This window comes from Lissotriton helveticus, chromosome 11, assembly GCF_964261635.1.
Source record: "Lissotriton helveticus chromosome 11, aLisHel1.1, whole genome shotgun sequence".
In the NCBI taxonomy this organism is placed as follows: Eukaryota; Metazoa; Chordata; class Amphibia; order Caudata; family Salamandridae; genus Lissotriton; species Lissotriton helveticus.
Window position 1 is genome coordinate 890,572,242 of NC_136072.1, and position 17,125 is coordinate 890,589,366.

General features: G+C 44.1%; 1 protein-coding gene across 3 annotated transcripts in view; it reads left to right on the forward strand.

Annotated features, from left to right (window-relative positions):
* The window catches only part of FBXO21 (F-box protein 21), a 179,000-nt gene that overhangs the window by 145,090 nt on the left and 16,785 nt on the right, over nt 1–17,125 (forward strand). For all 3 annotated transcript variants that reach the window (XM_078667123.1, XM_078667124.1, XM_078667125.1), the window contains 2 exons: nt 2,379–2,569; nt 15,119–15,276. In XM_078667123.1, the coding sequence (XP_078523249.1) occupies nt 2,379–2,569; nt 15,119–15,276 (349 nt within the window). The remainder of the gene's footprint in view (nt 1–2,378; nt 2,570–15,118; nt 15,277–17,125) is intronic.

Genomic DNA, 17,125 nt, shown 5'->3' on the forward strand with positions numbered 1-17,125 from the left:
AACAAAATACAGAAAAAAATTACATTCTGTTCTGACTCTTTACTAAAAGCTACGTAGAGAGTAGGTAATGCAAGCTAATCCATAGCCATCTTTGTAGTATAGTTCTAAACTAAATCTAACTTGGCCTCAAGATGTTTTTGAAATACATCATGCAGGCTCTTACCACACTCCTATTTCCCTACCTGTCTGGACCAATAAAGTAATCCTTTATTTGAGTTGCTTGAATTCATGAAATTCAGGATCGGTAACATCATTCAGATGAACTTTGTCATGTTTTTGTTTCTTGTTTGTTCTGTGAACCAGTGCCTGTTTGTAAAAAAACAACTTTCCAAATATATAAATAGGTGGTCTGAAATGTACAGTTTGTTTGCTTTCTTCACAGTAAGCAAAGTTGGTCTGAAGCATCTGGTAAGAAATATTGAAACATCACTGCTTCCCATTCATGTTTAGGTCATGAACAAGAGGGGATCTGTTCAAATCGTTGCGACATAGGCATTTTTGAATCATCAGATTATCTACATTCTAATTATTAAATCTACTCTCTGTAACCTATCGAGACACACATATTTTGTTTAGGTGACATTTGCTTACAAGTATAAATTGACAGCTTTAGTCTTTAAAAGGCAATAGTTTGAGGTAGACCGACAGATTCATAATAAGTCTCCTGAGGGAGTCTTCACCTTCATATTTGTCTGTCCATGTTTAACAGTCAACATTTTTCTTGATGTCATTCATCAAGGAGGTGGTTTATTCAGGCCCCAAGTTTGCATTATCCTTGGAAACATATCACTACACTGCATCCTTTTTAGGGGAATCAATTTCCCTTGAAGATATTGTTTCGTGCATTGTACATGGAGCTTTACCTTTTAGAAGGGACAGTCACCATTCACATATTAGACTCCATATGTGTCTCTTATCCCTCAGCATTTAATGGGAAGAAACCACCTCACTCTACTGCCAGCAATATCTAAATAGGTCAGGGTCATCAGTGGCTTAGGTGACAGAATTGCCATTGTGGAACCTCCCCAGTTTTCAAGAACTCAACTGCAGAACATACAATCCCTTGACAGGGGCTGGTATTTTGACAGGGAGAGACTTCAATTGGTGTGAACAATTTTGATGGTCTTCTGATATCTGGTGGGACATTTATCACTTATGGCTGGTAATGAACCTGGCATGGGGGCACGGTGACCAAAACAAATATCAAATGAAGTACACGTGACCCTAATGGCACTAGTTTCTTCACTCTACTCTAACATGAGAAGAAGAACCAAGACACAACTAAATGCTGTTAAGACAAAGTTGTCTGGAGCAGTCAGTAGTGAATTAATAGATGCAGAATAGCACAGACTCACTTCAGCAGAGTATCAAGAAATGCCTGTTTACCACAATTTAATAATGAAAAACAAAATACCTAGCACCGAAAAGACTAAAAGGATATTCCCACATGGGTGCTGGCGATGATGACAAAATATATCTATTTCAGCTTGGGTAAGGCTTTAACCACACATTTTTAAATGATTGTCAGGCAATTCCTTAACTGCCTGATGTCGGGCCAGATTGCACTCTGACGTAGAACTAAGTATCATCTACAAATTAGTGGATGCTGAGGTCCTTGTCAGCCAGTATGACTACCAGGAGATCCATGTACAGACTGGCTCACAGACTAGATTATGGAGCCTTGGAGAATGCTGTGATGTGTGGTTGTTATGTGGTCACTTGGTTGTGGCTGGTTTTCACCACTGTCCCGCTGCTCCTGTCCACTGTTCCGTCTGACTCTAAGGGTGTTACCAAAAAAGGGTGTGAACTGACATCAGAATGCCTTCTGGTACCTTGTATGGCTCTTAAGATTTCTCATTTGGGGTGGCGCCAGCTCCTGCAGTCTTGGAAAATGTATTTTAAGTTTTGATATCAAGTCTGTTGCTTCGGAAGATTCATGAGGTAAGGAATCTGCAGATAGAGTATCAACCAGAAAGATCGTTACCAAAGGCAAGTAACTTTCTTTTGGCTTGAAAGTGTGGTTTTGGTGTGATTGTGAATATATCTTAGTAAATAAATGTTAATCGTTCATGTGTTGTTATGAAAGATGAATTAATGCATGTGTATTTAGATGCAAGAGACTTTCTTTTTTATTTAGTAGGGGTATATTAAGACTTATTGCCAACAGTATAACTGCATCTTAGGGCACTTCAAGCAACCATTGCTTTCCCAGCCCTCTCTGTAATGGAATAAGTTGTTGAATGTAAAATGTTTGTTAGTTTGGAAATAGGGAACACACAAATGGAATAGAATGTTGCACATTTTCCCTTAGAGATGTCCTTTTCTTATTTTCATCAATACGTTCATTTCTAACTCCAAACACCATTTTTATCATTTAGGTTTTAGATATCCTTCAGCACATCCAGGCCTTGGACCCATCCCAGCATGGTGCTGTGGGTTACCTGGTTCAACACACCCTTGAACACATTGAACGGCGGAAGCAAGATCTGGGGCCTGAGATAAAGCGACGATCCGATGAGAAACACTGTGGCGTCAGCTTCTCTGTGGGTCTAATCATGAAACACAAGAGGTATACAGCATGGTTGTTAGATAGAAACTTTGTGGCTACTGTGTGTTCTGCAGTTTTCTTCTAGCCATTTTCAGACTAGTTCTAAGATTCGCAAAGCCCTGCTTCAGTGGCACTTCTAGTGCATCTTGTCTAACTCTTCAGGGTAGAACAAGTAGGCCATAAAACATTCACGTAAAATTCCATTGCAGTGTGCGTGTTTCAGAGAGAGTCAATGGGTGGCATTGTCAATCATAATACTTTTTCACACACAACTCAAAATGATGAAATTGTAGAAGATGTAGAGGTTATTCTCAGAAACAAAGTATCAAATGCCTTCATATGTACTAACAAATATATTGTGGGTATAATGAAAACAAAAATTGTTGCTCCTTTGCTGAGGTTGTCTGTTACTTTTCCGTGATAATGGCAAAGAGAGAACCTTTGGTGTTCTACATCATTTTCTTCCTGAGTGGGTAAAAGTGCATACTTCCTGAGTGGGTAAAAGTGCATAGGTCGTTTTGTAAGCAATTCCCAGTATCAGGATATGTAGGGTGACTTACAACTGAATTCCATTCAGTCCTTATTAACTCATTAGAACTCAATAAAATGTACAAGAACAGGTTAAAGTGAGATATGTTGGGTTAAGATTTAGTAAGGGACAGGGAAGAATGGGAATTGGGTTGGGGATTAGACTGGAAGTGCTGAGGCTTTACTATATGGACTCATTCTTAGGCATTACTTGAGAATGGAATTTAAGGTGGTGGATAATGAGCACAGGAAATTGAGGAACTCCACTGCCCACTGATTATTGGTTGCTTTGAGGGATGCTTCTGTTTTCTTGAAAGGGTCTATGAGTGAACCCAGAGCTGGGGATCTTTGCTCTTTACCATTGTGACACAGCCAGCTGGTTCCTAGACTGTAGAACCAATGGGAGCGAGTTATGGGTGCTGTGTTAAAGACTCATGTGCGGAACCATGCCTTCTCTCTACTGACAGCAAATTCCTACTTGAGCCGGTGAGGGAGGTGCAGTGTTCCTCTGGAAGAGTGGTAACTGAGAGGGGAGAAGCCCCAGCGGTGTGTTCGGGTATTGACAGATTGGGTTTTGGAGAGACACATCTGCCTGTCAACTAAAAGAGTGAAGTCCTAGCCTTCAGACAGCGCAAGTACCTTTCAGTTCACCAGATATGCCAGGCGGGTGTGAGCCTCTTCAAATGCAATGATGTGCCTTCTCCCATCCTCACAGCTCGTCACTTCCTATGAATGAGCTAGGTACTCGTTGAAAGCGCACCCTCTACCTGATGACCACATGATATGGGGTGGATCACTCACATCTACCATGGGACCAGTGGGTACAGAACCTTATGTGGACAACCGCTTTTCGTATGTTAGTTCCATGCTATTGTTGGAAATTCATATTGGCATTATGATAGTATACTGTGGCCTTGTTTCTGAGAGTATCTGTAAACTCGTCTGATTACACTGAAAGAATTTAAGATAATTAACCCCCTACTACTGGGGCTTAAGTGGGTGAATCACCCATGATGGATAGCGATAGCGATACCTTGCCACCAGCCCTCATGTATTCTTCTAGCCACACTGGATATGCTGTTTATTTTCTGAAACTGTTGTTGGGGTAAACAATCAACACAATCTGGAAATAACAAAATGCCTGAATACCCCTTAGACATAATTCTCAGATCTTTCTCCAATTGGTACAAAGATGGGTTCTGTGGAGGCTAAAGGCAGCGGTCTCGACCAAAGTAAAGCCCATCCACCAGGATGTCTTTTCTTCTCAGTGCCACGTGGACTCAGCTGAGTGAAGGACTGTGAACTAGATGCCAGGTTAGAAACGTCCTGACTGGAACCAGAATTTGTGGCAAGCGCGACATAAAGTGACTTATTCAGAGTACTGATCTTGTGGTGACAGTCTAGGCCTACAATTCATCTTCCTAAGAAGATGGAAAAGGACATACATGATCAGCTTCCTCCACTTCTGGCTCTGTAACTCTTTGAGCCCTTGGAATTCCACAGAGCAGTCCAATCCTGCAAAACCACCTATCTGATAAACATCATCTGATAATAGAATGTCTGCAGTGCCACCAACTACAACGAAAAGAGGAACACGATTTGAAGAACATGCAATGCATACCGTAGCTAATTATTCCTTTGCTACGAGCATAAAAATGAAAAAGTTCCTAACCAGTCGACCTAGACTTAAGAAGTGGGATATAAAGTATGGCCATCTCGAAGCAGCGACCATGCTTATCACAGAATACTGACTAGGTAGAAACTTATACACTGGAAGATATGTTGTGCTCACTGGAATCTGCTCCCATGGAGGTAGGGAAGGAACATGTGGACAATAGCAAAAATCCTCTGCCTTTCCATCATCACGTTGCTCAACAGTAGCGTTCAGAGAAACTGACAATTGTAGAGTAGCTAATATGGGAATCGGTCGAGAAGGGCCACACTAGGTCATAAAGTTCTTGATGGGATACCAAAATAAATAATGCTTCCTCTTCAAACCCTTACCATCATTCACTGGGCACTAGTAGGAGCCTCCAACAGAGACTGTGTGATCTCCTTTACACTGTGCGTTTCTTTTCAGTTTCTGGCTATTCCGTGTTGCTTTGTTGACCTATGAAATATGTACTGGGGCCTGTATGTCACTTCCACACCCTAATCCTCTCCGTCGGACTGTACCATCAGAATACAATTGCCCTCATTCACAGGAAATCATATGCTTAGAATACAACTGCCCTCATTCACATGAAATCATATGCATAGTGCCCTGCGTCCGTGCGCACTCAGTGCATTACTGGCTCCCTCATCGACCCTGACCAGCAAATATAGCCTTCTTCTACTGTTTAGTTTGCATCTCGTTCTTCGCATGGTCTGCGGAGCTCTTGAGGCTTCCCCTATCCTTGCATTCATAGATGTATAGCAGCGTGTCCTGAAGACTAATGCTGACTCCTGCAACACACAGCAGCCAAGCATTGGCCATTGGTGCCGGAGTTTACCTCGCAGATGACCGAGAATATCCTTAGTTCCCCATTCTATTTGTTGTCCCTCCCCTTCCATCCAAGCTCCTCCCACTTAACACATTTTCTTTTTCTAGTTACCTTCTCCCACCCTCATCCTATCTCCTCAAGATGCTTTGACTGGTTGCTTGCTCTACCCTTCTTTCAATCCCTAAGGGAGCTATTGAATTATTTAGTAGTCATCCTCTATTTGTTCAATATAGGCTCATGTGGGCCCCTTCCCCCTCACTCCTTGCACAGACCCGCTTCTTTTTGTGCCTTTAGACCAAATATCACCTCCTTTAGGACTTGCAGCAGCCTGCCCCTTTGAGAAGGTTATCATTAGGTGCCAGTGGTTTTTCACCATATCTTAAGAGAAACATGATGCTGTACCATTTGGATGGCAGACACCCCAACATTGCCCTTGTTCAGCAGACTCATTTGTCATCAACTGAATGAGGAAAATCCATAGAAGTTACATTAATGCTCAACGTGGAACCTTATGCACCTTTTCCATTGGCTCCAATAAATACGAAGTGGCAATTTTGCTTTGTAAATCATTCCTACATAAAAAACTTAAAACATGCACAGATGATGAAGGTAGTTATGTTTTCAATAAAGTCCAGATTTTTGATGCTAAACTGATTTTGGGTTTGATTTCCACACAAAATCTAGACAAGACATCTTTGACATGTTGTGTAGACTGTTAACTGCAAGGTTGGATATGTTATAACTGTCATGGGGATGAGTGGGATCTGGTGCCAGATCCTCTTGTCGATATATGGACTGGAGAACAAATACAACCCAGAATTACCTCTACTACGAGAGTTAGACCATGGTTTGGTAGATTCATGGCTTCTCCTGCATCCCACTGACAATGACTACTCTTACTCTTCGGTGCACGATATGTCTTCGCTTGTTGACTGCTTTCATATCCATTGTTCTCTGCTGTCCACAGTATTATCTAATGATATTCCGGAGGGACGCATTGCGGGCTATTTCCCCTTTTAGTTGGATTTCAAACTAGGACCTACTCCTGTCTTCTGGAGTATGTAGGTGGGTAGATGTAGACTTCCTGAAGATAAGAATACTCTTTAATTTCATGTTCCACAATGTAAATTGGAGACTGAGCTCTCAGTTACTTCTGTCAAAGTACTGTGGTCAACAATAAAGACCACCTAGAGAAGTCTCAAAATGTGTCACTCTTCTATTGCTAGGAAAAAGGCCTGCAGTAAACCGCTTTGTCTCAAGACATCTGCACAATCCCTCATGAGTGAATTTAACACAACCTTGTAAGCAGCCCTTAGGCAACGGTTAGAGTCTGAGAACTCCACCCTCATTTCGTTATACACATGCAAGGCTGCTGAGAATGTCCTGGTGAAACTCTGCTGTTGTCATTATTAGAGAGAGGAGAATGTGTGCCTCCTACTGCCGTTCAAATTGAAATTAAGGGAGGTGCAGATTAATATCCCAGGTATCTGTGATATAAACAGCCGCTTATTGAGCCATCCTCTTGAAATCGCAGTCACAGACGAGTCACAAGTGACTTTATCACCCGTTAAGTGATAGAGATCCTGACCTTGCAGATTGCTTTTTGAATTCTTTATTTCCACCCGGCTGCTTGCTGAATGGTGAAGAGACGTTAGTAATAGCATTTTTAAGCTTACTGTCGTAGGTTTGTATAAGGACTGCTTCTTCTGCCCAACCAATACTTTGTGCTGATGATCTGACATTTGCATGTAATTGAACTCTGGTCTTTTTTTGCATGTGCCGTTTCAACTCCTCATTTCTCTCTGCCCCTTGATATTATTAGATGTTGTTGCAAGCTAATGGAATTTGAGCATGCTGCTAACATCAGGTGCGGCTTGAGGAAGGAGCTTTCAGATCACCAAACAATAAAGATATTCTGTAAACCATGTCAAGACTGGCTGCTCACTGAAGCCTAGGGAGAAGCGCTTCTTGCTGGACCCTGGTGAGGCGGGCTGCTTGCTGATCCCCGATGAGGCGGGCTGCTTGCTGGACCCCAAAAAGGTGACATTCTTGCTGGACCTTGATGAGGTGGAATTCTCGTCGGAGACACTGGCTGCACTCTGGATCCTGGAGAGAAGGGTTGCTCTCTGGATACAGGTGAGAGATGGCTGCTCAAGGATTCCCTGAGAAAGAGAAAGAATGAAAGAGACAGCTTGTTTGCTGGACCCTGTAGAAATGGGCTGCTTGCAGGAATATAGAAGGCTGTCTGTTGGTTGGAAACGTAGGATTTAGGCTGTTGCCAGACCTGTGGAAGATGATATTAAGGATGGAGGAGGATATGGGGTTTTCCTTCAATTGAGGATTTAAAAGCAGGAAAAAAGCAGCAGAGAAGTGCACTTTGTAGGTTTTTAATCTCAGTGCAAATGAGATTATTTGAAAATGTAGGCACTTGATGCTGTCTATTAAAGTTAGCAGAATAATGTGGTCGAATTCCGAAAAAATATCTACTTAACTGTATGAACAAGGGGCGCGTGGTCTCGCCGAGCAGCAAGATGGCCGCTCTTTGAGTGTGCCCTGCCGGCCGAGACATAATCCTAACAGAATATAAATGTAACCAGTGGCGCTAGACAAGACGAGAAACCTGTTCCTTATGGTGCGGAGAACATAGCGGTACCATTCTGCTGTGACAATGACCACTAAATACTGGGCTGACAGAGTGCTGCGAAAGGCCCGACAAGAAGAGGTAAGGGCTGCGGGCCGCCACGTTACCTGTATCAGGCTGACGTGCTGCTGTTTCCTGAGGCAGTGGCCTGAGCTGTGCAGCTGTTGGCGATGCGGGCCGTATTCTGTATCCAGGCTTGACATCGTAAGCCCGACACCCGTGAGGACGGAAGCAAGGGTGACGGTGCTGAAGCACAAGTGGCATCGCGACTGAGATCGTGCTGGTCAATGGAGGTGGGGCAGAAGATGCAGAAGCAATCGGCGATGGCCGACGAGCCCTGGAAAAAGGTCCGGACCATGCGCAGAGAGATGGTAACGGAGAAGGGCCAGGGAGGACTGGTTACACCCACGCTGCACTACGAGGCAGGCACAGGCCTCTCCCCTAGGCCAACTCCGGTAGTGGACATCACGAGGGCTGTCGGTGGGACATAGGAGATAAATGCCTGGCTCCCCCTCTCCCACACCAGTTTGGGCAACTAATACAGCTGACGGAGCCTCGGGTGAGAAGCGGGAGATGATACGACACCACAGAGCCTGGTAATCACATTGTGAACAAGCACACCCAGCCGGCCGGAGTAATAGAACCGCCACTGCTGCATCCAACACTTGGGCTGCATGAACTTGGGCACTTGCTGTTTGAAAAGTTGCAGCGGATCTTGTGGATGCTGCTGGGGCCACCGTGCTCGTCGGCTGGCAGAGGAACGGATCTCTAAATATCAGCTCAGTGGTTTCATTCCCATAGAACCCACTAAACTCCTTGTCTTTTAACCGTCTTTACTGCCATCGGCCACTGGTGATACGGCTGAGCTGAAGTGGGCATAAACTCTTGCAGCCGGGGCTGCTGATACCATTTTTGTTTTTATATTGCTTGGGGATGTGCCAGCCGATCATCCCATGCCCTACGCGCTTGGGCTGTGCAGACCCCTGGAGGTGCTCTCCTGCATTTCCGAGTGTGACCAGAGTCGCCGCCATTTACAGACATGGGTAAGACGGATACCAAACAGTCAAAATTATCATTTGACAGTAAAAGACTCACAAGGCAAACAGACTCTAGAACCAAGGGGGAGGGTGATACCCCTCCACAGCACCAATGGACGACGGGGCTGAGGACTTCCGTGCACTCTTGCTGGAAATGAGGTCCAGTCTAAAGACTATCAATAACAATTTAGATGTTCTTACCTCCCAACTTGACCAGGCCTGAAAACGGGTAGATACGCATGAATCTAGGTTGGACCAACTCGAAAATCGCACCTTAGATGCTCATGACTTCCCAGTAGAAGCCAAAGAGCAGCTGTTACAGATGGATAAAGTCTTGACCCTGATAAGAGCTAAATACGACGATCTGAAGGCAAGGTCAAGGCGCAATAATGTTTGCATAATGGGCATCCCGGAGATGACGGCCATTCCCAGAATGGAGACGTACGTGTAAGAACTGCTGCACGATTTGGTTGGGTCTGACCTATCGACATTCTTTATTGTTGAGAGGGCACACCACACCCTAGGGCCTAAATATCCTGTGGGATTTACTCCTCAACCGATCCTGGCCCAGCTGTTGAATTACCGGGATGGTGATGTTGTTCTGCGTCTGGCCAGGGAGCGTGGGACCATACAGTACAAAGGTAACAATATACCATTCTTTCCAAACTTCACTCCCGCGATTCAGGCAGTGCGGCGAGAATTTGTACCAGTCAGGCGCCTGCTCCTTTCGGCAGAGGTCCTGTACACTCTACTATACCGTACCAAACTGAAAGTTACACACAATGGAACTTCCCACTTTTTTACTGATGTAAAGTCAGCAATGAAGTTTGACAAACACTTGGACGGGAAGATACGTATTGCTAAATCCAAGGACCACCAGAGTCCTGAAAAAAACCTCAGCGATAATGACTGATTGTTTTTTGTTGCAGATGGTCCCTCTCTAGTTCTAAGCCAAATGTCATTGAATTTACATTGACCCAGAAACACAGCAAATTTTGACATATGTTAATGTTAAAGAAATACTTAACTTAGACACGTCATGGAATTTGAAGCCTGATGTTCATTATTTGCCGCTAGTATCTTGTATCTCTCTCGGCCATCCCGCCTCTGGGCAGTGCTGTGCGCCAGTGACCCCACGCCTCTGGGAAGTGCTCCCAAGTTCCACTACCAGGACCAGTCCTGGTGCATAAGGTTGAGTTTATTTTGTAAAGGGGGATGTATCACACAACCTAATTGGGGGGTTGGTGTGGGTGGGGGGCCGGGAGGGAATGTCATAGTTGGGGAGTTAGACAGGAGAGCACTATATACTTATAGACGCACTGATGGTATCTGTTACACCCCAATCAGTCCTAGTCGGGACCCGCCGGGGGGGGGGGTCAATGCTCTGTGGGGGGCTACAAGGAGGTACTCATTGCACTCTTACAACTACACAAGTTCGCTCTATTCGGTAAGTATATAGTCATCGGGTGAGAATGAGCAATTTTAGATGTATAACTTGGAACATCCCTGGGCTGAATGACTGTAGAAAGACCAGACTGGTTCATTCGTACCTCAGTAGGCATCATATACATGTCTGATTCAGGAGACCCACTTAAATAGCTCATCTCATTCAAAACTGCACCACAAGCGTTGGGGACACACTTTCTCCTCTATTTATTCCAATTTTGCAAGAGGGATGGCAATCTTGATTCAACAAGGTCTAGACTGGAAAACAATAGAATCACAGCTAGACCCTGAAGGCAGATTTGTGATACTTTGTGGTCTGCTGGGGGGAGTGAAGATCACGATTGTTGCAGTCTATGGGCCGAATACGGACTGTCCTACATTTTTTCTAAATATATGAGCTAAAGTTCAATTTCTGGATTGCAACACAATAATATGGGGGGGGGGATTTCAGCACTGTGCTAAATGACGCCTTGGACAGGAAGAGCACCTCCCGAATAATGCATCCTAACTCCTGTGATGCTTTGAATGTGATACTGCTGGACAGAGGGTTGGCAGACCTCTGGAGACAGAGACACCCAGAGGTAATGGAGGGTACATGCATATCAACATATCATGGAGCTTGGTCCCGGTTAGATTATTGGTTGGTCTCGCAGGACATTGCTGCCTGGACGTCAGACAGTACACATCTTCCTAGGACACTTTCAGATCACACCCCTTGCCTGTTACAATTGACGATCCTTGACACTCCACTAAAGATGGTTAATTGGAGATTGGCCCTGAACGCCCTCCTGTATTCTGCTTTCAAGGAGGAGATGCAAAAGGACATTGAAGAATAATTTGAAACCAGCGCGGGGTCTGTGTCCACACATGCAACACTTTGGGAAGGGTTCAAGTTGGTCATACGGCGAAATGCTTATCACGCAAGGCTCGGGTGCTCAAAGCCCTCAGAAGCACATTTTCCTCCATTGAGGCCCATATCAAGGAGCTAGAAACGAATTACTATACCATTGCAGACCCTAAATTTTTATCATCCATCAGGGAGCTCATCACAGAATTCAAGGAAGAGGCACAACGAGAGGTGAAATTTATGGGCAAACAGACACATGCTAGACGCTATGGGGAGGGATACAGGCCAGAAAAAACATTAGCAAACATGCTCAAGACGCCACACACTATCACTTATTTACCTGAAATCATAGGTGGAGACTCAACTCTCATTAGAGGCCCCTGGGATGTTCGGGACGGATTCACTAGTTTTTACACCAAACTATACACAGCTACTCATCAGGTAGAGGCAGAGGAACTCCAACCCTTTCTTGATTCTATCGAAACGTTGTGGCTAGGGAGGGTGCATAGGGAGTATCTGGACGAAGCCTTCACGTCCAACGATATTCTGCAGGTAATTAGCAGCCTGCCACGGATAAGGCCCCAGGCTCTGACGGGTTAACTACTGCGATATACAAGGTCTACGCAGACCTTCTGGCACCTCATTTGTTGGCTGTTTTTGAAGAGGCCCAAACTACCAGCATGCTTTCCCCTTCAATGCGGGAGGCGATTGTTCAAACGCTTTTAAAACCTGGGAAACCGAGCCAGGAGATGGATTCTTATAGACCACTCCCTTTAATAAATATAGATGCCAAAATGTATGCTAAATTGCTCGCCAACAGACTACAGCCCCTACTCCCTCTGCTAGCGAGACCCGACCAGTCTGGGTTAATCCCTGACAGATTCACTGCCCATAACCTTCGTACCTTCTTCACAGTGCTGCACTATCTGAACCTTGCTAAGAAGGCGCTCGTGGCATTCCTGGACGATACCAAAGCGTACAATGCACTGAAATGGCCATATTTGTTCACTATACTGGGGAGGATCGGCTTTTGTCCGAATTTTGTAGCACAAATCAGACTGCTGTACACAGCGCCTTCAGCGAGATTGCGCATGAATGGTATGATCTCGAACCCATTCTATATATCCAGCGGAACCTGGCAAGGATGCCCCCTTTCCCCCTCTTCTGTTCGCCATAGCAATGGAACAGATAGCGGCTAGGATTCGCCAACATCACGCAGCCAGAGGGTTGGGGTTCAGCCCAGAGGGCTCCTAATTCAGCTATATGCAGACGACATGACGTTGTAAATCCCTGGTCCAGAGGTCAACTTAGGTCCATTGCTTAGGGAGCTCACAAAGTTAGGCGGTCTCTCTAGAATATTTATTAACTAGTCCAAGTCTACCTTGTTCCCACTTACTGAGGCAACTAAACTTTCCTTCCTAGCGCTCACCTGCTTAAGTGGGCGGACGGCCCGGTAAAATATTGGGCCTTTTGGTTAAGCCGGGACGAGCAAGAGATCTGGAATCTAAATTATGGTTGTGCTATCTCTTGGCTAGAAGGGAAAATAAAGATATGGGCCTCTCACACAGGCAGAATAGCCATTGCTAAAATGGTTGTGATGCCCAAATGTTTATACTTATTCGTTAACATTCGTTCCCTCTTTCCCAAGCCCTTTTCAGTACTCTCTGGTCTCTTATGATCTCCCTGGTCTGGGTGGAGAAGCAAGCACATCTTACTTGGGAACTACTCACACTTCCTCTTGCTCAGGGAGGATTAGGGGCTCCGGACATGCCACTTTATACGTTTTGCGCACAAGCTAAATTTTTTCATTTTTGGTTACATCCCACCCCGTTCCAGCCTAACGTGGCAGTTGAGTCGGATATAGAAGCCCCAGTTCCTCTCCAAGTGGCCATATACCAGAAATACCTAAGGCCGAGAGACGGGTTAGATACAGTTGAAACTCTTAGGTGGGCTTGGGACAGACTACGCATCAGAGCTCACCTGGAAATACTATATGCCCCCTCTATCCGACTGTCACGAAACCCACAGCTCCCAGCTATGGCTGATGGCGGAATGTAGCGCTGGCAAGATCAATGGGACTGGAAACCTTTGCTGATCTCTATCACGAAGATACCTTCTGTAACCCACCGGAATCTACGGTCGAGGGCACAAGGACATTTTCAGAGCGATTTCTTTATTTTAAGATTAGAGCCACATGTAGACAACTGAACGCCACATTTCCAGATCCCCCAAATTAATTTCCAGCACTTGAGCAGATGATCACTACTGATGCCGCCCGCAGACTAATCACAAGGTTGTACTGCTCTATGCAAAACACAGCACCACTGATTACACCTAAAGCCCGGCACAGCTGGAATGAAGATCTAGACGGGCAGGTGTTGGACGAAACATGGACCTTTTGTTGTGTCCAACTCCAACTTCTCTCACCTAACTATAGACTGAGACTGATTCACTTTCAATTTTTGCACAGGTTTTACAGGACCCCCTCTCAGCTACACTGCATGGGGATAAGGCCTGATGAGAGATGCTGGTGGTGCGGGTTTGCTCCTGCCACCTTTTTACACATGTTTTGGAACTGCCCACCCATTGCTTCTTTCTGGGCTGACATATTAAGTAAAGTTCATGAAATATTAGGGGTGCCCAACAAACCTCAGCCGGTCATTGGGATATGTGAAAGACACTAAGGCCGAGAACCACAAATTACACACATTATTACTCTTGTAGGCTAAACAAAATGTGTCCATCCATTGGGGCAACTGAAAAGCACCCACAATTAAGGCTTGGATTAAAGATGTCACCTTCAGTCACACTCAGTTGTCGACCTACTGGGAATTGATGCCCACAGCCACCAGACAAAAAGATATTTGGGCCTCCTTTTAGACTGGCTGAAAACACTTCAGGAAAATATATCTGCCTCCCCAACCCAAGCTGCCTCCCACATGTCGCAGTCGTCTGAACCACAAATATGTACACACCCACCTTAGCCCACCTTATCTAGGCTCTATTGAGAGGTTGCTGGGACCAGGCACCTGTTGGCCCCTCAAGGCGAATCCACCGTGAGTAGCCTATAATTGTATTGCTGTGTTGCGTTCTAACTGCGGACTAGCCGAATGCCTTTATTTAGGTACTGTATGATATATATGATGCCTTCTGTCTGTTTTGTTATGGTTGTTTCTTCACTTTCGTATGCTATAACACATTCGAGATAGAGATGCTTTTTGATTACACAGTCTCTTTAATATGATGCTGAATGTGTACTGTTGCGAAAAACTGTCAATAGACAAAAAAACTGTATAAACACACTTTATGATTTGCTTGTTTACATTTAAAAAGCATCATGTTTACAATATAGTTATTCGTTAACCAGTCAAAATAGACCTTCCTATTGTTTATTATCATGACTTGGTGAGAAGGAACAAATGTGAGAGGATTTGCTGCAGTGTCCTATTGAGAATGACAAACTGGGTAAAATTGTGTGTTGTTTGTTACGTGGTCCTACCTTGGGATGTTTAGCTGATATTTGTTCGTACAAATTTCATCTTTCTGTGGTAAAGCACTCTTTGACATTAATGTATCTTGTTTACTAAGGTATCATTATAACTGTGTTATCTACGGCTGGGACCCGACGTGCACCATGGGAGCGGAGTGGATTCGAAACATGGGGGTCCATAATTTGCCATTTGGCCCAAACCAACCTTTCTACAATGTATTAGTGGCAGACGGCTCTTGTAGATACGCAGCGCAAGGTGAGTCTGCAGCAGCGAGGGAGGGCATCATATCTTGTCTGACGTGGCTGATTAGTCAATTGAACAACCTGAGCTGGATATCTCTAAATGAAATGTAACATTAGATGACAAGGAATACAGTAGTGGTGCAGAACAGTAAAAGTTGCAAAAACACAGTTGATGGACAGAATGTAGAACAAAGTCATACATTCACCCCAGTACAAGGATCTGGGCCTACATTCATCATTTTTTTGCACCACTCCACACCACCTTGGGTTAGACACTGGCTAAGCCCATTCAGAAGACAGTTGACAACATTTGTCACAAGTTCTTAATATGTTAAATATTTTTTTTAAAGAGTGCAGGAACACAAGGCTTTTCTTAAGAGCCCATCACTATCCCAGCGCTAAGTGCCAGGTTTCCAAATATCAAGGATACCTGTTCTTGTATCCAACCCCTGCCCTTTTCATGAACCACCCTACTTTTCCTGTATCTTACATGTTCTTTTTCATCCCTCTGTCTCCTCTTTGTCACTCCTTTCCTAGATGGATCTTCCTTTTTCTTTGCCTCTTCAATGCCTTTCTTACTTCTGCTGTGGGTCAAAGTCTGAAGATGAGAATTAAGTGCTTGTCCCAAAAATGACTGCTGGTTCCCACCACTTAAATCCGTAGGCATAAATTAAGCACCTTTAGTCACCATTCTTTATAAAAAAAGATAAGTGATCACCAGAAATTATATAGGGAATCATATAGGGATTTCTGTCTTTATGATCCTGCCTTTATGTGCATGAACGCAGCCTGGCATACTAGGTTGGCTGAAGAGTGGCTAGTTTAGTTGCCTTGATTCTGTGACCAACAGCTAAATAATATCTGAGGGAATGCTGGAGCTTTTCAAGTGACCTGCCAAAAGAAGTAAGCCTGGGCAAAGAGTGCCCTCCTAGCCATAATGCTGCTATTGAGGAGAATATTTTGTATTTCTTCCTTGTGAAAGCTGACAGAAAAGTATTCCCATAGATTGATTATCTTTACTCAATACATATGCAACAGACCATGCCAGTGCAAACATCCATACTTCCTTATCAGCCAGCGTATTACCAGTGTCCTTTGTAATGCAGTGTCCAACCTGTCTTGAAGAAACATACTAGTAAGTGTTTGGTTGAGGGTTATGGAGCAGCCAGGCAGCGGCTATTGAATGGACACTAGTTCATACTCCCCACTATAAGTGATTTCTGGCACATCTGAGCTCATTTCATTTTACAAGTCTAATGAATAGCACTGAAAAGCATAGAACATCTATATAGCACGTTGTGCCAACGTTTTTGATAAGTTGTGTTTAAAAGAAGAAATATTTCTCTGTAATGGACTCTTCATTAGTATTGACAAACTATGAATAATCCCACCTATATGAGAGATTCTGGAATACTTGTCAAACAGAATGTAAACTCTCCAAATAATGCAAAGCTGTAGCTTTTTAAAGATTATTTAGCTTTACTTAAAAAAAATTTATGAGCTATGCAAGAAATATTTTGGAAAGCCATAATAACATTAGAAATGTGTTTAAACCCCCTTTGGGGGCATATGTGTCAAAACAATGTTCCCATTCCATTTGTTCAAATAGAAAGGAAAGGGAAACATTCCCAGTGGCATGCAGGCTGTGGTAATGGCATGAACTGTCCCAGCATGGAGCAGGGTAACAGCCAGTAAGTTGTTTTTCCAGCTCAGTGAAGGAACCCAGAACACCATGTTCTGCCTTTTCATATATTTTTGCTCTGAAATTCTGATTGATCTCAGTTTATTCATGTACAATTCACACAATGTTTTCTACTCTTATTACTAAATTGTCATGTATGTGTTTCTATTTTTCCATCAGG